Source organism: Apostichopus japonicus, chromosome 20 (genome assembly GCF_037975245.1).
Source record: "Apostichopus japonicus isolate 1M-3 chromosome 20, ASM3797524v1, whole genome shotgun sequence".
Taxonomy (NCBI): domain Eukaryota; kingdom Metazoa; phylum Echinodermata; class Holothuroidea; order Aspidochirotida; family Stichopodidae; genus Apostichopus; species Apostichopus japonicus.
Genome location: NC_092580.1, coordinates 4832859 through 4858264, shown reverse-complemented (window position 1 = coordinate 4858264; position 25406 = coordinate 4832859). Strand labels below are relative to the sequence as shown.

The 25406-nt window shown below is 38.1% G+C and overlaps 2 protein-coding genes and 3 non-coding genes across 8 annotated transcripts in view; 1 reads left to right on the top strand and 4 right to left on the bottom strand.

Annotated features, from left to right (window-relative positions):
* Window positions 1–476: 476 nt before the first annotated feature.
* On the bottom strand, window positions 477–4624 carry LOC139961125 (EKC/KEOPS complex subunit Tprkb-like). Its single transcript, XM_071960031.1, has 4 exons — window positions 4430–4624; window positions 3305–3427; window positions 2331–2504; window positions 477–1826 (listed from the first exon to the last, which is right to left on the bottom strand). The coding sequence occupies exons 1-4, from the start codon at window positions 4583–4585 to the stop codon at window positions 1737–1739; spliced, it is 543 nt and encodes a 180-aa protein (XP_071816132.1). The 5' UTR covers window positions 4586–4624; the 3' UTR covers window positions 477–1736.
* Window positions 4625–5117: 493 nt separating this feature from the next.
* Window positions 5118–5188, bottom strand: Trnag-ccc (transfer RNA glycine (anticodon CCC)). Its single transcript has one exon. It is a non-coding gene; the product is annotated as a tRNA-Gly (tRNA).
* A 483-nt stretch (window positions 5189–5671) lies between these two features.
* Trnag-ccc (transfer RNA glycine (anticodon CCC)) lies at window positions 5672–5742 on the bottom strand. Its single transcript has one exon. It is a non-coding gene; the product is annotated as a tRNA-Gly (tRNA).
* Window positions 5743–6663: 921 nt separating this feature from the next.
* Trnag-ccc (transfer RNA glycine (anticodon CCC)) lies at window positions 6664–6734 on the bottom strand. Its single transcript has one exon. It is a non-coding gene; the product is annotated as a tRNA-Gly (tRNA).
* Window positions 6735–12130: 5396 nt separating this feature from the next.
* The window catches only part of LOC139962153 (plexin-A4-like), a 205569-nt gene continuing 192293 nt past the window's right edge, over window positions 12131–25406 (top strand). For all 4 annotated transcript variants that reach the window (XM_071962097.1, XM_071962102.1, XM_071962100.1 and 1 more), the window contains exon 1: window positions 12131–12428. The gene's annotated coding sequence lies outside the window, so the exon portion shown is untranslated. The remainder of the gene's footprint in view (window positions 12429–25406) is intronic.

Genomic DNA, 25406 nt, shown 5'->3' with positions numbered 1-25406 from the left:
GAAGAACGGATTGAATTACCCACCATCAGTGTGCCTTTCCAAAATCCCCCACGATACCTTTGCGGTTATGACTTAAACAATTGTATAGATGTACCGTTGAGCTGATGCCATGTGAGCTTTCATACCATGTACATCTTTAAAATCCAAGCTTTGTTTGCATACAATTTATGACATAACCATCCCCTTCCCCACCCCCGCTTCACAATTGTGCCAGTTTTAACCAACATCACAATCAGTGAATACACCCAGTTTAAGGAGACTTGGTGTCTATTTGACTTGTTGCAAACCACAATGATTTTTTTCTCCGCATCACCTTTCTGCCAAATTATGTCCTTTCAACTTTTCGAGAATGAGAGAGAGAGAGTCAGTGCGCAGAGTGGCTAGAGCAGGTGGAGGGGAATGGAATATGACATATTATGTCATGTTTATGTCAAAGTCCAACTTAACAAACAAAAAAAACTTTTGAGTGAGTGTACTGCATGTCATCTTTCTGTATCTATTTTACCATTTCAAGATATTCATATTTCTTTTTTAATGTATTAAGTGTATGGAACTGCTCCTTTAACTGCTAGTCTAATGATGGTGTAGACTCCTAAATCATTCGAAGCCAAATTATCAACATTTAATCTGACGTTATACACAGACTAACATGTCTATTGATAAATGTTCTCTTTAACTTTCCATTCAGTGACAGAGTACATATAGATGAAATTAATCCCTTGTCTTGAACAGCTTCCAATTGCATTGTGAAACAAATCCTTTGAGGCTATGAAAGCATGTTTATTTCCTAAATATGACTTGTGAGGAACTAACATTATTTGGACTATGCTTGGCGGTTCAGTCACTTTGACTTATGAGCCTCTGATGTTCAAAAGGTGATTTCAAAAAAATGCATCGTTGACTGAAAGCAGTTCTTAAAAGTGTAAAGTTTTAATGGGCATACAGTCGTCTGAGACGGCCAAATTGCGGTTCGGACCACCAAAATTAAGCTTTTCAGGTTGTCAGGTAGACGACTTGTTGATAACATCAAATTCAGATTGCTTTGAAACTAAACTAAATAACCCAAAATAGGTGAAATAATAAATTGGTGTCAACAACCCCCCCCCGCCCCTCCCCCACCCAATCACTTTGGAGATACTCAAATAAACATAAAATAGTCCACGATCCACATAAAGGGGCAGTTTACTGGCCCAAAAGTTGGACGGTGTTCCATTCACCAAACCTTCACATCTCTCCTGCAGTTTACATATTCGTAATTCTTTGTCATTTTGATGCATTTTTTCATACGACCAAATTTGTGGTTCAGACAACCAAAGAGTATGACCCGGTAGTCTGAGGGTCAACCAGGAACAAAATCCTTACAAAAATGTGTCAGGATCAAGAAAGTGGCCGTAGTCATCCTTTGAAATCACTGGAACCTCTCATCATTTGCTAACCTTTGGGTGTGCTTGTGCACATTCTCCTTTGAACTCTACAAAAGTCCATTCTCAAGGATTGAATGCTGCACAAACAGGTTTCCGCTCTTTGCAGTTTTAAATGATGTTTATCACTGGCATCTTTAGATTATCGTCTTTCCCTTCGTGAGATGCCAATGAAACTTGGAAGGCTCCAACTCCGTTGAAGCAGTTTCTCTAGATGCAAAGAGAACACTGCTGCATCATCCAATGTTAATATCCTTTCCATACTGGTCTGGCCATAGTTCTGCTGTGGTTTATAGCTAGCTATTATTGCCAGACTCAGGTAGCAAATTCTTTGACTGCAATCCTAGTCGCGACTGAATCTAACAACTTGCTGTGTTTTAGCTCAGCGTCAGATATTTTGTAGACCTGCCAAAGAAACAGGAAAGAATAAATAAATGAATAAATGGTATCAAATATAAACCAAACGAGCAGTAACGACCTTTCTTCACTTGTACAAAACTAAAGACTGCAAATCAACATTTACAGTCATCGGAAATCTGGAGGAACCCAAACAATATTGAACAGAAGTAAAATATTGTGCGGTCGATCGTGCTCTGAAGAAAAAAAAATGTATTATTTCATTCTTAATATTAATCTTGGGAAATATTCTATAAAACCCAAGATTTACGTACCAGCAGAAAGTCAAATGCTTATACTAATTTCTAGAGACACCATACTCAAATTTCCATCGTTTCTGACATCAAGTGACTAGCGAGGTTCTGAAACAATCGCACAAAGTTTCTTACAAGGTGCATTTCTAAATTCCAGCATCAAATGCTTTCTTGTGCTCATGATGGTGGTCGACATAAAAGACTACAAATATTCCTTAAATAACTTATTATCGTAAAGAAGTCAAATAGATTTTCAAACCTTCTTAATGATGTCTTCATTGGTGTATCTATTCAGTTGGTCCAGGGGTTTCATCTCCGCATTAATCTGTTGGGCAACATTCTGAATCTTGAGTCCATCGAAATCATCGATGGTGACTGCTACAACGGTGCTATCCGACGGTGATACTCCGAATGTTCTCAGAGACTCGGTGATCTAGAGAACAAAAGCAAGAAACATTAATGTACTGGAGGAAGATGTTTTGAAGGAGCAGAGCTGTATGGTACCAGTATGTGAGAAAGTAAAATCATGGTGAACAGTTGTGCATGTTTAATGTATCCCACTCGAATAGCATGGAGTGCAACTCCTTTAGGGCGTGAAAATTGATTTTACCCCCCCCCCCAAAAAAAAACCTGATTAATTAGACTAACAGAACTAGAGTAGGCATGGACAGAGTAGCAAGAATCTTCCGACAAATGGAAGCAATTGGCCAAAATGAGACTAAATAGAGGAGAATTTAGGAACATTAATTTAGGAACATTCTTTAGTAACTTTTATGAAATAGAGTCCAGCTCAACTTTAGTCATGGAGCCAATCCCCCTCCCCTCCCCAGACCTGGCATGGTGAACATGGTACAGGGTTCCCTACTCAAAGAAACAGGTAACATTCGTTTATACTGAAACCACATGAACATGATGTTTTATTTCTAATCAGATTCACCCAAGTGTATACCAGGGATATAGCTAGGGGGGGGGGAGCAGGGGGAGCGACTGTAAAGACCATCTGTGCCATCAGTCCAAAAATCCCATTGCAGGCATTTTGTGGGTAGCTGTTCAATATTTAAATTTATCAAATCAAACAAAAACAAGCACTATCAGGTTCAAATACACCGATGTGGTAACAGCACCTTCCTACTGGAAAATTTGGAACAGAAGACTCAGAGGTGTACACTGCAGCATTATGCAGAGAATCTGTGAAGTTCCATGGACACATGTTCTGTCCAAATAAGCACTTACATTATTGGATGGTGACAAACTGAAGAGTACTTCAGAATTAATACTTCTGGTTTTCAGCTTGCCATTGCTTTTAGCACCAACTGCTTTGGTTGCAGCCACAAGAACCTGGAATATGTCACATATCTGAAGAAGGAAACAAGGAAAGCAATTAGCATATACCACATACTGTACATGTGCTACTGCACAGAATGAAGTTGGAAGACACTGATAAAGCACGAAATCCTACAAAGCAGGTCTGTAGCATACTATGCCACTTGGCCCCTGCTTCATTTTACTAGGCTAATGTTTAATATTACACAGAAAACATGAATTTAAATATTGTAGCTCCTCAGCAACCAACCAAATGAATTTCTGATGCTACAGCCTTAGCTCATTCTGTAAATTACAAAATAATATATTGTATTATTGTTAGGCATAGGCCTACCAAAACAAAGTCTTAAGTGGCCAATCGCAAGATTGACTTAACTGTGCAGACTACCCAGCAACCATGTAGTTTCCACTTTGATGCCAGCTTTGCATTCGCAGTCACTGGATAGACTATAGGCAAGCCTAGCCTACTTGGACAACAGCAATGCAGTAGGCTACATTGGTCTGTTAATTGATGTCATTGCCACCCTCAAAATATGCATCTTTCTCACTATCCACATGTATGTCAGTCTGTATGCAAGGTGACCATGATGCCAGTAATTTTTTCGAGGGTGTCTTCCGAGTTGCTGTGTATTCTGCAATTACTCCACTAGATTTTTCTTCAGAGGTGACTAAACTTCAGTTTCATTTGATTCAAAATGGTAAAACATTGCTGTGACATGTATGTCAAACATTGTGGAGTTTCTCAAAATTATAACACCTGGGCAAGAAAGCCAAACAACTTGGTCCACTCTCACCTCACTCCCATTAAAACGAGAGTGTAACCACATTATCATGACGATTTCTCATCAGGTTAGTTTCACGAGTCCCTTGCAAATGTATACGATTGATCAGATTAAAGGTTGGTAAGTGCCATAATGATTGCAAATTCGCGTAACTAGTACTAGTTCGAAACCGTACAAGCACTGTACCCTAACTTACCGTAGGCTAGAAAGGGCCCTACATTAAATCATAAATGTACAATGTCCGGTCACCTACCTTTTTGGCTGAGAGAAGAGCTGCATCTATTTTACCGGAGATTATTTTCTTTTTCAGTTCATCATGATTTTTTATGCCATCAAAGAGTGCTATCGAGATTGTAGAGTTTGGGAAAAGGTCGACTGGAAAGGTACGTACATGATCGCAGCTAGCCATTTTAAATAGGCTACAATAATTGCTACGTGCCACCAACCATTGATATTTCCCTCAGATGGATATTTTTCATAGATGCATGTATTTTTCGATGGATATTGCGTCAATGTTCCGATGGCTGAAATGAAGGAAAGCATACGGCAGAATCTTCGTCTTGATATGTCATAGTCAATTTGTAATGCTACTAACGTTGCTCCAGCAATTGCAGTCTCAAGATATTCAGCTTAAAAAACATGCTAAATCTAATCTGCTAACTTTGACATCAAATTTCTCTAAATTACTGTCTCTTTCGACTAAACGTCAACGTCATACGTCGGTTACGGTGTAAGGAAATGGGGCTTGCATGAGAGTAGACCAATTAAGTTTTTTTTTTTGGGCTGGGAGGTGGTAGGTTCGAGCCCATGGCTTTATCTTGGGTGACTTCTTGAAAACAAAAGGACCATTGTAATGATATCACTCAGTGATTCTGGAAAAGGTAAAACAATTTGTGTGGCCGACTCAACTCAGTTGTATACCACACTAACGCATACATAACTGCACTGTCCGGGAATCGAACCCGGGTCGCAAGAATGGGAATCTTGCATGATACCACTACACTAACAGTGCTGTTAACAATTGTGCAAAGAAATGCTGTCTTGTCTCACAAAAAGTTGTTTTCTTCTGCATGTCAGGGATTTCGGCCTCAGTCAAGTTTTCAATAGAAAAGTACATCTACCAGGATTGTCTTTGTATTATTTCATACTGCCCACCCCATCCGACACCCTCCCCCCTTCCCCTAAAGAAAAGACGAACATAAGACACTGTGTGGGATAGGTTGTAGGAATTCTTTTCTTACAATATATCGACAATTTCATTCTAGAAATGTACAATTTTTTAAATTTAATAGTATTATTTTCGTTCAATTTATTTTCTTTGAATTTTTTTTGTACTACAAAACAGTAATAACTAAACAAAATGATAGCCTACAATAGATATACAACAGTTAAATAGTGGAAATACATAAGAAAGCAAAGTTAGAGTTTCAGATTATTGAAAATTTCATTGAACAAAACAGTTAAAAAGAAGTTGTAGCACATCTATGCAGATATTTGCACTGTCCGGGAATCGAACCCGGGTCGCAAGAATGGGAATCTTGCATGATACCACTACACTAACAGTGCTGTTATTGTTGTCGTGGACTACAAGAAGCTTGTTTTTCTTCTTCTTCTTTTTCCTCTTTTCTTGTCTTTTTCTGGCAACCCTCCCCCGTTTCCTTTAGCCAACTATTATGTAGGATATGCTCCAACATTCATTATATTATTTAGTGTTATCCCGATCATAAACTCTCTTAATGTGACCTGTGAACTCGGACCGATGACGTTTGTTACCATAGCAGCCACAAATTTTGATATTACTTGACACATACATGATATACCTCTAAAGGTTGTAAGTCAATTCAATGCTGCTCTTTTTTTTTGCTTTTTACTAATTTGACTCTTTCACCTCTGAGGCTGACAGTGTGACATTTGTATGGGGAAGTCAATACCCTGTCCCTAACTCAATACATATATGAAAGGCCCCTGTAACGCCAAGGTGATGGTTACTTAACTTCCCTCAGTACATACCTTCATGTTAATGTTATTCCACTTCTTTATCAATAACTCAATCAAAACATGTTATTCTAACTTCATATGGACAGCTGTCCACCATTGGATAACAAACAACATTATGTGTGCTTGAGAAATTTGTAATGCATTTTAAACATATTATTATAGGCCTTAAAAGTATTATTTTTCACATGTTTAATATTGTATCTGAGGAACTGACGTAATCGTCTGTGTGTTAGACTAAGTAGTCCAGTCACTTTCATTGATGACCCTCAGATGTTGAAATTATACCATTTCTCAAACATTAAAGACTTTATAGGAGAACTGGACTGATATTACTGATTCTTTCAGTTTATTGAGAATTTCATTGTACAAAACAATAATAAAATAAAAAAATTATGCTGGTGGTGATATTGGTTTTTTTAAAGGTCTACAACATATCAAAAATTGATTTAATTTCATCCTGTAAGCTAGCCTGAAAAAAAATAAAACATGTGCACTGTCCGGGAATCGAACCCGGGTCGCAAGAATGGGAATCTTGCATGATACCACTACACTAACAGTGCATGTGTTGTATTATCTTCCATTAATCCCTAAGATGGTGTATCTCTTGCTATCGTATAATTATATTAGCCTTTCCTTCCATGTGTAAATATTAGACTATGCAATACCATCATCCGTCAGGCTCACGTTTTCGTACCCCATCTTTTCGGTTATACCGATACCGAGAAGGAAGCGAGGTCAACCAGAGAAGAAGAAAAAACTATCCTAAATATTTGGGCACTTTGATGCATTCTATGACAAATTGGGAAAAAGTGAGTCTTCCGATATGGCTTTCAACTTGCGTTATTTCTACTGTAAATGTCTGGAGAAGGGATCAGGGCGGGGGGGGGGGGGTATAGGTGGGTTAGTGGAAATGGTTGTAATCACGTAACTAGAAACGATACAATAGAGGGATCGCTTTCCCTTTAAAGTAACAGACCACACTGAATCATCAAGCTATATATATATATAGGCTACACGATGATCCGCAAATATGCATGTAGCAACACATACACACGCACAAAATGTAATAGAAGGTGAACGTCCATACGTTTGTGCGTTATATTTGTTGGTTTCTTTTAAACGAGTTTTTGACCGTTTCATTCAACGCAATTTCCAATCATTTAATAAGTCTGCCCATAGGTCCTCGCTATTGTCTTTAAATATGCTAAACGGTCAGAACATGGTCATCCACTCACAAACATCTCACTTCCGAACTTAAAAGATATGCTGTATTGGCACCAAATATGCTAGATATACAATATGGTCACCTTTGGCAGAAATGCTTAAACTGTTTTTATTACAACCTTCGTGGAAATTTTCCTGACTGGGACATGCCTAGTTATCTACACAACGATATACTTAATTGCCTAGGTTTACACTCCTCAATGGTTGGAAATTATTGGATGATCAGAAAGTATATTCGAAAACGTCTAGTATTTTGTATAGCGTGCAGCTAAAATATGGGGCCAATACTGATTACCTTTAATTTCATCGGCATAATAGTAAATCAGTAGACTGAATGGAAATACAGCTTGAAGCGAATTATTAATGGCGCCCTCTTTTTATTTAATTTGTCTCTTTTTGTTTTGTTTTGTAGAACGACTAATCTATGAAGGAAAATTTCCTTTTCCAAGAAACAAAACTGTCGAAATCATGCGTGATATCACAAGTGTTACTTTCGTGATCTGCAATACATAAGAAACCTTACATTTTATATGAAAGTCTAAACTTATCCCATATGACCAGCATGGTCTACATTTATAGTGCTCAGTGAATGTACAAACTAATATATCAGTACCTCGTATCTCTGCATAATTTGCCTGAACTGATCAATTGTGCGGGTTCCAGTGAGAACCATGACGGATCGCTTCTGTGGAAATGAAATGAAGCAACGTTTCTAGGAGCAACTTCAAAAGCAGTTTGGGATCTCAACTAATTGACCGAGTTAATATGCAATTAGTTTATACACTGAAAATGCACATGCGTATGTTTGAAAGCTTCTACTGTGGTTGTTTTGACGAATTTGTGGAAGAAGTTTGTTTAGAAGAGATTTCACTTGCATGAGGAAGGGAACGTCGACAATTCCGAAATATTTCAAATTTATTTTGAGTATGATTACTATAATGGAATGTGGAGAACGGCTGGCCGCTACGAAATGATTATGATAAAATCACATTTATTACTCGGATAAGTAACTTTCATTTTCATTTGTTTGGTGAAAACATTTATATAATGTGTATTATCTGAGTTTAACCTCAGACTTAGTTTGTGTGATTATTGGTTGAGTGTGTGTGTATATGCAATTTGTTTTGTATTCAGGCTGAGGAAGTGATTTCCCAAAAAAAATAACGAAGTCCTCAAAAGAATTTCATTGTCAAGGGTCATTGTTATAAGATAAGGGAACATGGATTCGAACAATGGAAACAAACAATGGGTCCTCAGTCTGAATGTAATGGACCCTTTTTTGTGTAGGCCTATGTGTGTGGTCATTGGAGGAGGGTAAATAGGGGTTAGTAGGTTTTGGTGTTGTAAAGGGTACTAAATATTCCCGAGTAGCCCAGAATGAAAACAAAGGGAGGGAGGGGGGGGGGGGGGAGAGAAAGGGGAAAACGTGACTATCTAAGTCATGAATCCGTGATGGAGATGACTGGATGAATAAAAACACTGTTTTTTTTTGGAAGTTATGACACAATTTGGTGCATGGACACAATTTGATTGCCATGAAACAATTTGTTTATATATATTTTTTATGCTTTACTTTCAACGTGTCATTTATTAATTATTTGTAGCAAGGTTTTGTCGTATCAATCAATCAATAGTGTGAAACAATATAGAACCCCGCTACTTAGTAATGCTAAAACGTAAAAGATATTTCCCTATTCCGAAAATTCTTTCTTAGGAAAGGGAAACCATTCTGGCAGGATACCAGAAAGGCAATGTCCCTACTCTTCCTGAGATATATTAAAGAGAAGTATGATGAGACGAAGGGCTAAAGACAGTAGAATGTCATGTTTCCATGTCTTTTAACAGTCGCCAACGTGATCAAATGAGTAGAATTACGGCTCTGGGATTGGTTTTGTTATAGCGCCCTCTTTTTAAATAAGTTACTCATCGTCTGGATATGTTGAGGTGATGTCATCCGCGCAAATACAAACAAGCTCTTCTCTTTAATTTTCAACAGACAAAAAAGCCGCTAATAGCATTTGCGTCACGAATAAACATGACTGTGATCAAGAACATTCCCAAACACACAGGTCAACTCTTGTTTCATGTGGAAAATATCACGGGTCGAAATAAATACCAGGCAACTGTCATTTTGTCAATGCGCGATGTATATGATAGTGTCTGAAGGCGTCCACCTTTTCTGTTTTTCGATATGTTAACGGTTTGTCGTGACCAGAGGTGGTCTGACCGGTAAGGCAATCAGTCAGTGCCCAAGAGCCAAGGAGGCCCAATAGCCGCCATATCCTGCTAACCAAATCCGAAAAAAACCCTATCATACACAACGAGAAGCTACGGTATACACACATACGTAGACTCCCCGTATCGGGCGTTTTCTTACATTACCCTGCAGTTCCATTGTGAATGTATTGTAATATCAAACTATTCGCACCTGCAACCTGACACTCTCATTGATAAAAATATTCACTGCAGTCAAAGATGTATTTTTATTATTATTATTATTATTAATATATATATATATATATATATATATCATATTATATATATATATATATATATATATATATATCATATTATATATATATATATATATATATGAATATATATATATATATATATACAGATATAGATTTTCCTGTGATGTTGTTAAATGTTCCTTCATCATATTTCCACTTTCTCTTGTCACCTTCCTGCCACCTATATCTTCATTCGTCTCTCATTTCACTCTCCTTTGTTCCGTTCTCCTTTTCCTTTCAATTATGACGATGCTAGAATGATTCGTGATACGCCATGCTGATGTCTAAACGGCCTTCAAAACGTTCTTTCTTTCGTTATCTTTTTAAGTAAACAGGCTGAAGCTGTGTATGTTTCTATAGCAGAAAGTATACTGTCATGTATACTATACTCATACTATGGAATGATGCATATAGAAGAAAATACAAGAACTACAGTAATTTAGCAAGAACAAGGCAACAACTGAACAAAAGAACAGAACACTATACTATATCAGATAATAAATGCGATCGTTGTCCGAAGTTATTCAGCACACGTTTGTGCTTGCTATATTACGTGACGTACATACTTAACTGAATCATTAAAACATATTGTAAGTCAGTTGTCTTTGTAATGTGATCGTTGATGTTTCAACTTAGTGCCTCCCGGTTTGTAGTTACTTTCTAACGCACTTTAGGATACCCTCTGGATTGCTCAATTTTCTTTGCTTCGTGACCCCAGTTTTCACCCTCATTATCTTGGCGACCCTCGAGTAGCGGACATTGTGGCCTGGGCCGGGAAGGGGGGTCTACGAAAACAGCCCCCACCCCCACAGAGACACTGCTATATTATTGACATTGGAAACATTTTGCAACTTTTGAAGAAAATTATATTCAAGAGTTTTCTGCTTCTATCCACATATATCAACAATATCCTGTCTTTCTGCCTATTTATATTGCGACCCTAATTCTTTTTGAAGCACCCCAAAATAGGGTCGCGATCCCCACTTTGAATACCAGGGTCGTAATGTATGCATGCACGTGTTGTTATTGTATACCCTATATCTAACTTACGAATCTAAATCGCTGTTTAAATGTGTGAATGTTTCCATTCGCAAACCAAACCATGTTTCATCAGTACCCGTCGTGCATGGATACACGTATACACTTAGCGCGGCATGCAACTTCCTTGGCAACAGTGATGTACCATAGTGTAGCTTGCTTTACATAGCCTATCATACCTATAGCAGGGAGCTAGAGTAGCAGCTCCCTGCCTATAGTGCACAATTTCATTAACTGTTTTTTGGTAAGAAGGTACAAAGTCATTTAAACGTTTTGTGATCGAGGCTTAAATGTTGAAACGGTTGCAAAGACTCGATCACACACACAGACCTTTGTACTACTGATAATATCAGGCTGTTGAAATATAGAACATAGTAAATTAATTTATGTTACTAAAGCGCAACCAGATCCCTTTTTACGAAATATCAACCAAGATTGGGCGAAAACCAAACAACCTTATCCACTTTCAACCCTATCCCCTTATACCGAAGTTGTAATCTTGTGATGGTGACAGTGTTATGCAGCCAGGGAGCCCAAGACCATATCGCTAATCTTTGTCATGTGTCAGTCGTCTGCACTAGGTTTCCACATAATCCCATAGTCACACTCATTCATAGTAATTGCAATTTTTGATAACTTTGTGAGTTTGCGGGATTTTGAGGCAAATCCCATTGACTCCTTTCGTTCGTCTCGTACACCGAAGAAAATTGGTGATGAAATGTAAGGGATGTTATCAGGGATTCGGCTCTATGTATAGTTAATCCTCACGATGACAGAAATAGCCAATGCGTTCTTCATTTGTAGCATGAACGACTGGGGCTCCCGCTATTTTCAACCGCGTGTAAACATATTTGTGGTGTTTGGTATCGGATGACGTCATCTCCCTACCAAACAGCTGTTCGATGACGGAGAAGTTTGTGTAAGGAAGCACTGTCAGGACACTAGGTCTCTGAGATGTTCCTCAGTTTCGTAATTGACAGTTCAGACGCGGCTATGGTACCCTTCAATCATGAATTCGAACAATATATTAATTTTAAACAGGTTATGACGGATGTAATATCATATGAGCATATATTTAAAATCGAGAGAAGACAAGCTTAATATTAACCAAATCAAATCAAAGGCTTCCGTAGCTCCAAAGTCGTTGCTTCATGTACTTAATCAAGGTGTATCACACATGTGTGTATCATTGCATACCATCAATTACCTAAATATTGAACGTATGTAGTAGTGTGTATTGAGTATACGATTACATATAGGGTTGAATACAAGTGTAGACCTAGCTACACGCACGTATATCGGTCCAGTGAGTGTTAATTTGCTCAATTGGGAGTAGTATTCTCTGCCTCCAGCTCGGAATTTTTTTGTTTCGGAACCCTTTACACAGACCATTTACCTTTTCTTCATAGTTAAGTGTCTAATGTGGATTGCATAGACGGTTTGGATATATCGTACTTTTTCGAACGACATCATTTCCCGGTAAGTTTGTAAACATTGAAAGTTAAAAAGTTTGTGCTTCCGAACTGTCAGCAGCCTATACTACCTGCAAGACATATGACATCAACTTGAAAGTTGTGGATACCGTAGAGATGTGATTACGATGTCATGCAGAAGGCAACGGCCTACGTACGAGCAGAATGTACCGGGCTTGAATATGGATACGTTATTATTGTATTTTGATTGCGATTAGGTTTGTTAAGAATTTCATCTAAGTTAGACCTAACTTGAGTTGTAAGGCCTAGGCACCCTGAATGAATAGTGACAATGTTTTGAAAGTGGACTAGGCCCTATGCCGAGGCCCAAATATGAGCCAGACTAGCCTAACCTAGCACTAGTAGTATATAATGTAAAAATTCGATTGTAGGGAATGGTACAGCCCATCGTTGCCATCTGTACATCTGTCAGTCAGTGTTATAGCTTAGAATAGAGGTGTAAAAATCCTAAGGCCTACCTTTTAGCCAACTATTAATGCACTTGCTAGTCTTAGAATTTGGAGTGCAAGGTAGTGGCTAATCTATTTGCCTAAATCTGTCTGTTACAGTGTTAGTAACGACCTATAAAAAGTTGGGACCAAGGCCTGTGAATGGTAGCGCAGGTTACTATGTGTAAGTTGTCTTTTGTGAATTTTGTTAAGAAATATTGAGATAAATTTCTTTGCTGCTCTCTATAGCTTCACTGTTTGTGACTTTTTAGTTCACTGTTTCTAATTCGTTTGGCAAGTTATTTTAACATGTCACTTCTTTGACTAAGTCATGGGACTAAAAACTGCAGCACAGTGAAAATAGTAAAATTGCAATAATTTGCTAGCTTATAATAGAATCATTAAAAATTTCAAAATTTTGTTGTAACATTCTTATTTTTTTATTTTTTTTAAACAAAGTTGGTATTCGAAATGTAACTTCTGCTTTTGCTTTTTGCATTCTGTCTGTTAGGAACGTTGCTAATGACAACAATTACAAAGACTTGTGCAGAAAATAATGTCTAGTGTAAGAAATAGAATTGTACATCTCTTCTGGAACATGATACGTGAATACATACATGTAGTAAAATACAATACAGTGATACTTCCACTTTTAAGCGATAGTCTTGCTTTATACTTTTATGTACCCACACAAGCCATAGTGAAGTAAAATGACATTAATTATACCCACATGTATTAACAGACTGAAAGCTCCCTTACCACTCAAAGTTATCTGATTAAAAATAATAGGAATCTTTTAACCTTTACCACTACTCGTACACCTTAGCAATTGAAAAAAAAAAAATACTTTCACTCCTTTACTAGAGGGCGAGTGATTGCATTGCACATTAATTTGTTGTTTACGCCAATTAGTTTTGCATCCCCCAGGGGATGCACACATGTCCCAGATTAAGAAATGCTTCGCAAAGCAATGAATAATTTTCATGTAATTTGGCTTCACTATCTGCAGTACGTATAAATTAACATAGAGTATTGTTTCCTGAATGTCTCAAGACTGCAGATAGCATGTTACTGTATAATACTACACTTGTCCATTGTGGTTTGTAAATAAAGTTACAAATGACCCGCATCAAAGTGGCATTGCCGTTGAACATAATGGTCTTTACTTGTTCCAACACAATTTTTTCCTCTAATCTAGTAATGGACTCGGCTTAACAATAATAATCACAATACATTTATATTGCGCTAAATGCAACTCTGGAAGAGCAACTATCTAAAGTGCTTTAAAGTTACAATTTACACTATTACAAAATTAAGAAAAAGAGCACAATTAAATAGAAACAACCTTAATTTGGACTCGAAAAACCTACGACAGAAGTCTTAATTTCTAATAGATAAATGGAGTGAGTTCCAATGAAAGGGAACAAATTTTCAGAGAGAACGAGTCGACTATTTGGAATGACCAAAAGATTGTTGTTTGTACTATGGAGATGTCTAGATGGTTGATATGGATGCAAGAGCTTCTTGATATAAGAATGAGAGCTTGTTACAAGGGCACGGTAAATAATAATAAGTACCTTAAAAATAACTCTCTGCTCTGTGGGCAACCAGTGCAGTTAGTAAAGTATGGGGCTTATGTTTAATTGTTTAGGCATCCTAGTAATGAGTCTAACAGCTGAATTGTGAATGCGCTGTAGCTTCAGTCAGTTATAGAGCTTAAGTACTGCTCTCGCTTCCTTCTTGTTCTGCACTACGGTTTCAAGAATATCATGAACACTTTACCCCAAGTTTATGAGCAACCTTCAATTTCGAAACAAACTGTCAGTTTGTTTCGATGGATCATGTAACGTTTAATTTGTAGAACTTGTCAGTATAAATACATAGCACTCAGTACACTCTCTGTATACATACATCATGGGGGTCTTTATAATGTAAATTAAACTGACTGTCCACTTTGTGAGTCCTTTGTTTGTGTCTCTGTTACACTGTGCGCATCGGTACTAACAGTAATATAATGTCAGTACCTACAGTACATGATGTACTGGTGCAACAGACCATATAAACGAATATGTCTGAACACAATCGTTTCTAACTTATTTATACTGAAATGAGATATTTATAATATATGAAGTTTTATAGAATGTGCAACAGAGTTGATTTTATTGTCAGACAGAGGAAAGTCACTTGTCATTTAATGAAACTTTTCTGAAGGAACAAACCTGTCTAGATTTCTCAAGGTAGGCCCGCATTTTGCACATTTACTCAGTTCAAAAAGGTGAACAGTTTGTGTCAATTCGTGGAGAAGGATGTCTGAAATATATCTTGTTTGTCATATATAGCGACATCTCCTTGCACTTTACAGCACGCTTTTACTCGTGTAAGACATGTAGTAAACTTTATTATAGTCTATATATATAAACAGAATTACAGTACAGTATGTGATGTACAGCATATATACATACATATACCCTCATTATCCTTGAATCTTTTTTTCTTGTTTTTCACACCTAAGGCAGTCGAAGCCTTTAACTACCTTAAACAGGGCCTTAACCATGCGTAGCGCTAACTGTGCGGTAGCATACGATGAAGTGTCGACCATCAGAACGAATAATTCGAAATCACATCTAGATATTACAAATTATTGCCAGGTAGGACAGAATACTGATAACTCAGATTAGAACTTAAAAACATGTGTATGCACAATTGGTATATATAGTGCTTCAGAAGTGTTTGTGCCTTCGTAATTTAGTCAGACTAGTGTGAGTGAGTCAGTGAGATTGTTTCAGGTCATCCATTTCTGAACGGTAAAGAAATTTTGTTGAGGGTAGACTTTTTGTTTTTAACTAGCTCAGATTTTTAAGGCTTACAGTAGCAAATGAAGCTGTGATCTTTTTTGTTTTTGTTTCATGTACCCCAGATAGATGTATCTCATACAGTCCAAAAGTTGATCTTAATTCCAGATTTGAGGTTCTCTTGATAGTGGTGGTACAGTACAGTACGTTAACAGACAAGTTTATCTACATATATACTGTTTGTGCATGCATGCAGCGCCTTGATGCGTGCGTAACTTGTTAACACAGAAGTGGACATTGTACTCTTTGCAAATTATCCGATTAATTTCTCTCTGTTAGGTTGTGTGTGATTCTTACTAGTATACTATAATATAGTGAAGTGACTATTGGACTATTTCGGTAATGACTGCAGCCTTTCCATGGCTCATGACAAATCATGTGAAACCAACTGTATTTGACCCCCCCCCCCCCTGTTCTCAGTCTGTTACCAAGCATGTTAAACAGTACATAATGTCTGCCCTATTTTGTTGGCATTTTGGCCACTTTATAAAATGAATTGGGTAATACACTCTCATTTCTTACACTATACAAGACTGCTGTGATTGCTCGACCTGAGGGGGAGAAGCAAACACTCTCTCACCGCTTTCCTTGCAAATTCATCTCTTTTCACATATATACTATATATGAAAGCCACTCAAGTTAGTCATGCCCCATGTGTATAACCAAACTACAAGGATTAATGGAGATTAAAATGTAAGTCACAACTTAGTCGGATTTGCATGAACATAAGTTTCAGTATAGCGGCGTCTGCGCTGTGGCTGTAAATGAACATTACTTAACGGTAATATTGTCTGTGCTGTTACTTACAGTACTGTATGGGAGTGGTTTGTTGTTGTTATACATTGCTGAAGTTTCACATAAATTTGCAGTACTTGTTTATGTGCTTGTAGTATTTTTTTTCTAAATGTGTAACACTCTTATATCTGGTTGTGCCTGTATACTCAGAAGTGTGACAGCAATGGTCTGGTCCTACCGTACTACTTAAACATTGTAGGAATATGGTCTGGTTTGTATAATAACTGCTCAAGGTGACAGTGTTGGTCTGTTTGTTCATATACTGTAGTACTGCTACTGTGAATACTTGAAAATTGTAACATAAATTCGTCTGGATTGTGTTTAAATAGGTACTCATTTGTCCAAACATTTCAAAAGTTTGATATTTGTGACATCTGCGGTTAGCTTTGTTAAATTGGGAAAATGAATATATTCTGAAACAAAAGCAGGATTCTGAGAAAGAAATTAGAGTTTTGCCTGGTACTCTTTTAAAGTCTGTATTTATTGTAAAAGGCAATGAAGTTTTTTTCTTCCACTATCTACAGTACTGCCCCCCCCCCCCCCCTCAGCTAGAGCAAACCATGATGTATGAGGACAGGTGTCCTATATTTTCAAAAGCCAAAACTTTTGAGTTGGGTGACTCAAACTCTACACATCTCCCTGATTTGAACTTTACAGCAAACATCCTACTACATAAATTCAAACCAACATTTTTTTCCATCCATTTTTGAAGGTTTTGAAGTTATTAAAGTGGGCAAGTCATATCCCGAGGGAGAACAGCCTTCAACCAGAGTCTGCCTCCCATATAAAAAAAAAAGAACCCGCAAAGAAATATCTATAGACAACCCCTCCCTTAAGTCTTTATGACAAATATTATTTTCACCCGCACAAAATCCTTGTGACTTGCTCCGAAGGAGACAGTTAGTCCTTTTGTGTCGTCTGGTTTACCGAGTAAAAGGTCTATTGTGTTGCTGATAGGGGGGAGATTTCAGACCCCTGGGTATCATTTCGGCTGCCTTATTGTCTTGAAGCACCTCAAGGTGCTCTATTCATTAATCCATGGAACCCCATTCAGAGTCGCCTTTTGAGATCTTTTGCTGGTTGATGGGTTTCCTTTTATTGAGTTAAATTGTGTGAAATGAAACTTGAAACCATATCTGTAAAGTCTGCTGAAGATTGGCTTTTCTATGCATAATCAAACAATTTTTTGCGGGAGTCTCGAGACTTGCTTCAAATCACAATAATACACCACCACATTTCTTTTAGTCCCGTTGCTAGCACTAGTTCCTGGGAAATACTGACAAAATATTGTTGTTCCGGAATAAGATGTTTTTGATGATGATGAATCATTCAAAGTTGTATAACAGACTTCTTACTTGTTTTTTATTTCTTTCAAAATTTCTTAAATCCAAGGTTGAATGTTTTGAATGAAAAAAAAAATGAAAAAAAAAAACATCCTTTGACAAAGTACTGTATCAGTCAATAATTGTACATATTTTTTGTCTGCTTTCTCGCGCACATTTGGGAGAAATTTTGCAACTTTCACATCAAAGTAAGCGCTGCACCGGGGCTACGTATACACGGCTCGATGTTTTCATGTATATATTACCTGTAGTCGAGTGAATTGATGCGCAGACCTTTTAATTATATGTGACTGATTGGGGAGTTACCTTGATCCATCCTGCAGTACTTCTCATCAATTTTGCAGCTGGCACCACCAGCACGGAAAGTTTGGCATTATCATTTACAAGGTGGGTGGGTGTACTGTACATTGTAAACTACAGGTACATCTTACAGGTTCTGCACACGGTGGTCGACTTGATGAGGTTTGCAACATTTGTTGAGGTATACATCATCTTTATCTATCAATCCATCAGCCAGGTCTCCCAGGCTGTGCAGTAGTATACCTTTTACTTACTGGTTTTCAACAACATGCGATCTGTGGTTTTTTCTTATCAGAAATGGGCCAATAATTGAATCCATTATGGACAAAATGGTGATAATGCCTTAAAAGTGTAAAAAGTAGCTCAGGTGGCTATTAAGTTATTGTTGCATTTATATAACTCATTTTTTTTGGATTAGATTAAATGATGGTACATACATTAAATCACAAAATAGGAGTATTTAATTGCTCACAAATTTACTTACAACCACAAAGAATAAACGGTCTGATGGAAAGGACAGACCCCAGCATATTGCATAGTAAGTACTGCATGCTTACAGTATGTTGGTGATATGCGCAAGTTTCCTACAATCCCTTGCAACTTTAGGAATTAACAGCAGCTTTTCATCTCTCTTAAATTTCTTTTTCTCCACATTCCACCTATTTTTGGTCCTGTTTTAACCCATTATCTCTTGGAGAATTACCTCTGATTAAGGATTGTTTTTGTGTGTTGATCTCAAATTGGAAGTCCTGTGACACTTGTAGTAAATTGTACTTTGATCCCTCACAACCACTGTACACTTGTTCTAGATACTGTTAAGTTAGTTGCTTAAAATACATCCAAACCAGGTATCTGTTTTACCAAACATCACTTCTTAGAGAAATGCTTGTTATAAATAATGATATTTTCCTTTAAAATGACCCTCTTTCTGCAGAAGGTCTCTCAGAGAAATCAGAACTGTAAGCAAAAGGAAATTTGCTCTACCGGTGAAATACTGTAAACTCATTCCCGTTTGCGCTCAAATACTTCGCTTCCTCAAACGTGCGTACATCCGTCGAACGAACTTCTCGCGATGTGTGCATCCCCCAACTACTTGAACGAGGCTGCGTATTTGTGAAAATGGCCGAGTACTTCTGCCTTTTTTTCTTCCCCCTTCTCTCTCTCTGGCCTTGCTAAACAAATTTTGTTTCTTGAATTTACTAACACGCGCCTTGCTAAACAAATTTTGTTTTCTTCAATACTAACACGCGTGTATTCCTTTAATGGTCTTCTTGCTGGTTTCTCTGTATCTCTCGGAGCGAAGTACTTGAGGAAGGCTGCTCACAGGTGAAATAACGGACTCCTGCTCTGTTTGTTCAAATACTTGAAACAATCATTGCCATGCCGAACCGTGACAGGTTTCAGTTGCAGTAGTGTGACATGGTGGGATGCCAGCCTCCGATCCATTGAGAGTTTCAAAAGTATCGCAAGTCTTGGGGTTACACGAAAGGCAAAGCAATTCATGAGACGGATTTAGTAACGCATTCTGGAATCGGTCGGGTAAGATCCGATAGGAATTATTCCCCCCCCCTTCTCTTATCCTGGGAGCAAGATAAGTATGGAAGAGATCTAGGCTTATGTGAGGCTTATGTGAATTTACTTTCCCTTGCTGTTCATAGCATTACGTGGAAGATAGTTGAAAACTTAAAAAAACAAATTACTGGTCACATCCCATTTATTCTTAACAGTCTAGTTAACTGCATCCAAAATAAAATAAAACTGTTAGCAAACTGCTTATCCACTAGAGAGCCTGTGTAAACTGCATGTTAGAATTTTTTGCCAGTTAAAACACCAGCCATATTAAAACACAGCTATATTGCCTCTATCTATATGAAGGTAATTTCTACAGGGTCAGCAGGGAAATACCGGCACACACACACGTACACGTGTGAAACGCCGCCATCCTGGGAACTACTGTACGGTAAAATATTAAACAAACAAAGGGAAATAATTGGATATAATCAAAACGTAATTCAAAAGAGATGAAGTAGATAATTTGAAGTTGTTGCACTTTACTGTTATTCATGAGATCAGGGTCTTAAACACCGGTCATCTCAGTGTTTACCAAATGGGGCGGGAGGGAGGCAGGGAGGGAGGGGTGGAGGGAGGAAGGGAGGGAGGGAGAGAGGAAGAAATTGGAGGTTCAAATGTCCTCGATAACTATTCGCCAGATATCAAAGCACAGTAATGTACAGTGTCGACATGTTATGGAAGTTTAGCAGCGATACAACTGCCAGCCATGGCATGCAAGTATTTCCATGGTTTCTCTCTTTGAACTGGTAATAACAGTACTACATTTGGAGGCCAGAGTACAACAAAAATCTTAAAAAATACTTTCTTTACACACACACACAACCCCCCCCCCCCCCACACACACACACACAAAAAGTCCCAACTGAATGTCATGTAGCTGTGTAAGCGTGGATGAAGGGATGAGAACTCATTAAGTATGGCCATGCATTAATTGGGTTGCTATTTGTGTGATGTGCAGGAGAATTGGTTCTGTTTGATGCATACTATCAATGCCATTGAATGTAGATGAGACTTGTGTTACAAATACATGTCCGATAAATTTGGTGGCTTGGAAAAAAAAATCCTTGCTAGAGTTTTTCTATATTAGAAATCGAGAAGACTGACAGGGTTCAACTGATGAATATTTGCATATGAAAGTCATGCAAGAGGGCCCTACTGTACATGTAAATGATCCTGTTTGGTTCGACGGTAAAAGGTCTTTGAACTAGAAGGGTGTACTGGATACATATTTCAAGTCAGAGGTGTTGGCTTCCATCTACTTGATTCAAGCAGGTTACATTCTGGCCGCCGCTGCATTCCCGTTGTCAAGGAAAGCCAGTATCTTTGATGGAGAGACAAGGTTACCAGAGAGGGGTGTCCTTGAAGAGAGGGATACTATACAGGTAATTGACATTTACCATTCCAGCAAGAAACTGATCTGATGACATTGCTATGTATCTTACGGAGATGACGCTACTGCCCTCTGTGGTCATCATGAGGTGCGGAGGTTTGCTTTAAAGAAACCTGGAGTGACTCTCCAACTGTTTGTGATAGATGGTAGAAGAGTACTTCGATGGAATGTTGCATATTCATGTAAACTTGTTTGTGATTATAACCATCTCACATTGTGTCTTGCCATGATGGTAAATTCTAAATGCAATCATTTCTTACCACAGTATAATCACATAAAAAACAAGAAAAGGGAGAAGGGCAGGGGAGGGGGGGGTATAGAGGTGCAGAAAGTGAGAAAGTAAGGATCCTTTTATAGCCACAGACCATTGCTTATCAGTCCAATTTTGCTCTATCATTGACAATTTGCATTGTTTAAGTTTTTACCTTATTCCTAATTATATATGACACTGTACGTGTCCAAGTCCACATGAACACCAACTCACATGCAAAGGGATTTCTTAGTTGTACTTCATGTGAAAACAGCTAATGAAATTGATTTAGTTACATAGTTACGGAAGGATAATGGGTTGTGCCGAATGTAGCTGTGAAACGCTTAAGCCATCGTTTAAGGGGATTTGTGGCCATCTTGTGGGACGATAATCTACCAAGGAAAAGTTAAATGATACCAGAAAGACAATGAACTTTAAGGGGATCAGCGAATGAAACAATCAGATATTTCAATTTATTTTGTGGGACATGGACTTGATTTGGTTAATTTGAAGCAACTATGATCAGTTGTTAAGTTGATGGTGTGCCCACTATTTCATTGAGGGATGTATCCAGACTGTACAGTATGTGCAAGTATCGCATGGTTTGGTCACAAAGTTACAAGGTCCGTATTTGAAAAGTAAAAGAGCAGATTTGTGTTGCAACTAACTAGTAAATTGTTTTTAGCACTATGCTGGGTTTTGGCCTGATAAAGGACATACAGTGGTGTGGCTACAAATTCCCCTCCCTTCCACCCCCTAGTATAAAGAATTACGTATTAATAATATCACCTTGCAATACTGGCATTAAAAACTCAGGCTTTTGGTTCATGCAACAAGATTTGCGTATTAATGACGATCAGCTCGTAAGACGAGACTCCATTTATCATTTGTTTTATGCTACACTCCCGCTGTTATTAACAGAACACTCGAAGCTTATGAGCCCACGGGGATTTGTGAAGACCGAAACTCCCGGCTCGGTTTGTGTTCATTGCCAGGCGTAACAAGCTTGGTGTAATAAGTTATTCATTTCCTTTATATATATATAACACTATTGCAGCATCGGTGCCGGCTCCAGCTGGCAATTAATCTTGATTGATAAGCTTTACTAACGTACAGTAAGGGCCTTTTGCAACGGTAGCTTGTATGTACAGTAGGCCGACCATACCTGCAAATATGAACATAACAATTTTTAGCGTTGAGATGCCTGGCTTCCTAAAGTTTAATAGAGATCAGTAACCCAGGATACGGTATATTAGACATATATGCTGTACTGTACATGTAATTGGGTCAGTGTTCTGTGAGTGCCAATATCCTAATTAAGATTTAGTTAACTGTCTGTTAGTAATATCGGTAATATGTACACTATATAATATATGTTTAACTTAAGTATGAGGCTATCTTACCTTCCTTAGTAAGATCATATAACCAAAACTACTTTAAAACCATCTATTATACAATCAGATCAAATGGCAAATTTGTGTATTCCTCCACAACTTTGTAGAGGGACCAAGTTTGAGGTAACCCTCCTAGAGGGGAAGGGGGGGTAGAGGGGAAATTCTTTGACTGACCACACCCTGCAGCTGTTGAAGCTGATAGTACGAATGGACAATCATGGAAGTCTTAAGGAATGGCTGAGATAGCTGACCTGCAATTCTTAATGATACAGTAGAGACTTGTTTCCTTCCTCACTGAGGGGACATGAAGAAGAACTTAGTTATACAGTAGGAATCATTTCCCTTTCTACTGAAGGGACATGAAGAAGAACTGAGTTATACAGTAGAGATGTATTTCCCTTCCTCACTGAGGGGACATGAAGAAGAACTCAGTTATACAGTAGGAATCATTTCCCTTCCTTTCGAGGGGACATGAAGAAGAACTTAGTTATACAGTAGTTCCCTTCCTCACTGAGGGGACATGAAGAAGAACTTAATTATACAGTAGGAATCATTTCCCTTTCTCACTGAGGGGACATGAAGAAGAACTTAATTATACAGTAGGAATCATTTCCCTTTCTCACTGAGGGGACATGAAGAAGAAGTCAGTTATACAGTAGAGACTTGTTTCCCTTCCTCACTGAGGGGACATGAAGAAGAACTTAGTTATACAGTAGGAATCATTTCCCTTTCTACTGAGGGGACATGAAGAAGAACTGAGTTATACAGTAGAGATGTATTTCCCTTCCTCACTGAGGGGACATGAAGAAGAACTGAGTTATACAGTAGAGATGTATTTCCCTTCCTCACTGAGGGGACATGAAGAAGAACTCAGTTATACAGTAGGAATCATTTCCCTTCCTCACTGAGAGGACATGAAGAAGAACTCAGTTATACAGTAGGAATCATTTCCCTTCCTCACTGAGAGGACATGAAGAAGAACTCAGTTATACAGTAGGAATCATTTCCCTTCCTCACTGAGAGGACATGAAGAAGAACTTTACTGCTATGGCAACTACAGGAGACTTGGGAACAGTTTACACAAATTAGTGAATCTGTCTGGAATGTAATCATGTTAATATTATAAATAAAATCCATCTACTGTACAGTAGTTAATATTTCAGTTGACTCAGATAGTTTTAAGCAAACACTAGCTCTAGCCCTTAAGACAACTGTTGATTGCCTTTTCTCATCCAACTCTGCGAAGCGTGAAATTTCCCTGTTATTCAAGATACACTATTAAATCAGACGTGACGAAAGCGAAAAAAAATTGATCTTCCCAGTTTTCTTCCTGTCACAAAATGAAATTCTGAGTGTTTTACACAGCCATACTAAGTGCTTATATGGCATATTATTTTGCATTATGACTCAATTATTTCGATGTCAGGTGTTTATGCCGGCTGCCCGTAGGCTACTCTGCCTCTCCTGTTCGTTTCTGCAGGCCTAATGATGTAAAATGAATTAAACCTGACACTGCTTCGCATACCGTGACCCAAAACAAACTCACATACATACATGTATGCCTTGCTGGAAACATCCCCTAATGAATTTCATAAATCTAGTCACGTTCCAAAGAGTTTGTCGAAGATTCGTCTTTTCGCGTTACAGCCTTCGTTCTTTAAGACGGTTCCGTCTGAAAGTGTTACAACTAAACCGGCCCCATAAAAGCCGTTCATCTTTAGTAGAATTTATATAAATACAGTTAGGTTTGTTGATTCGTATCAGGGGTTGCTGTGTTTTTTTTTATATATTTTATTATAATGCATATGGTAAACGAATGATGTCGTTAGGCAGTTTAGTGATGCAGAAATCACTTTAAATGACTCATCACCAGATCTCGTCCAAGTATCCCTTCTGTCAGGAGACTTCAGGCCAAAACTTTGCGAAGGTCATGACGAGCGAAACCATCGTTTTTGTTACTTTATAGTATCTCTCCATCACATTGTATCCGAAATATTTTTGAAACATTTTTGGGTTGTTGCCATCTCTCGCTTTTTGAGGAGGGAAGCGGAGAGGAAAAGATGGGCAGAGAGAGAGAGAGAAAGATGAAGATGGAGATGGAGACGGACGTAGGTGATGATTGATGGAGGAGTGAGATGAACTATCCAAGTTCATCAGTATCGATGAAGGACAATTTAATTTGGAAGCAGTCTGAGTGAATGTGCAGCTGTCTTTGGGCATGTATTGACCTGATTAGCCGTATCTCCACGGCTCGGGGAATCATGCCTTTGAGATTCATGTGGAGAGTACAGAGCACGAGATTGTGCCACATTTACATGCATAAAACAGTATAATTGATAAATGATTCTGGCCGCATGTATGCATCCGAACCGGTTCATTTACATAGTATGGCACGGTTTATAACACGTTAGGCAAGATGGCAAATCTTTGATTGCGGGGTATTGTGTAATACAGTGTGTAGGTCTGCGAACATCCTGCGACAGTTATGAATTACGCGCCATGCAAGTTTGAATAATTACCCAGTTTTAAATCGTGGTTGCTGTCAAATGTTACCATGCTGAGATTTGCGATCAGTTTTCTGCAGCCTTTTCTTTCAGGAGAGTCAGATCTACAGAAGATCAAATTCTGTAGATTTATTTA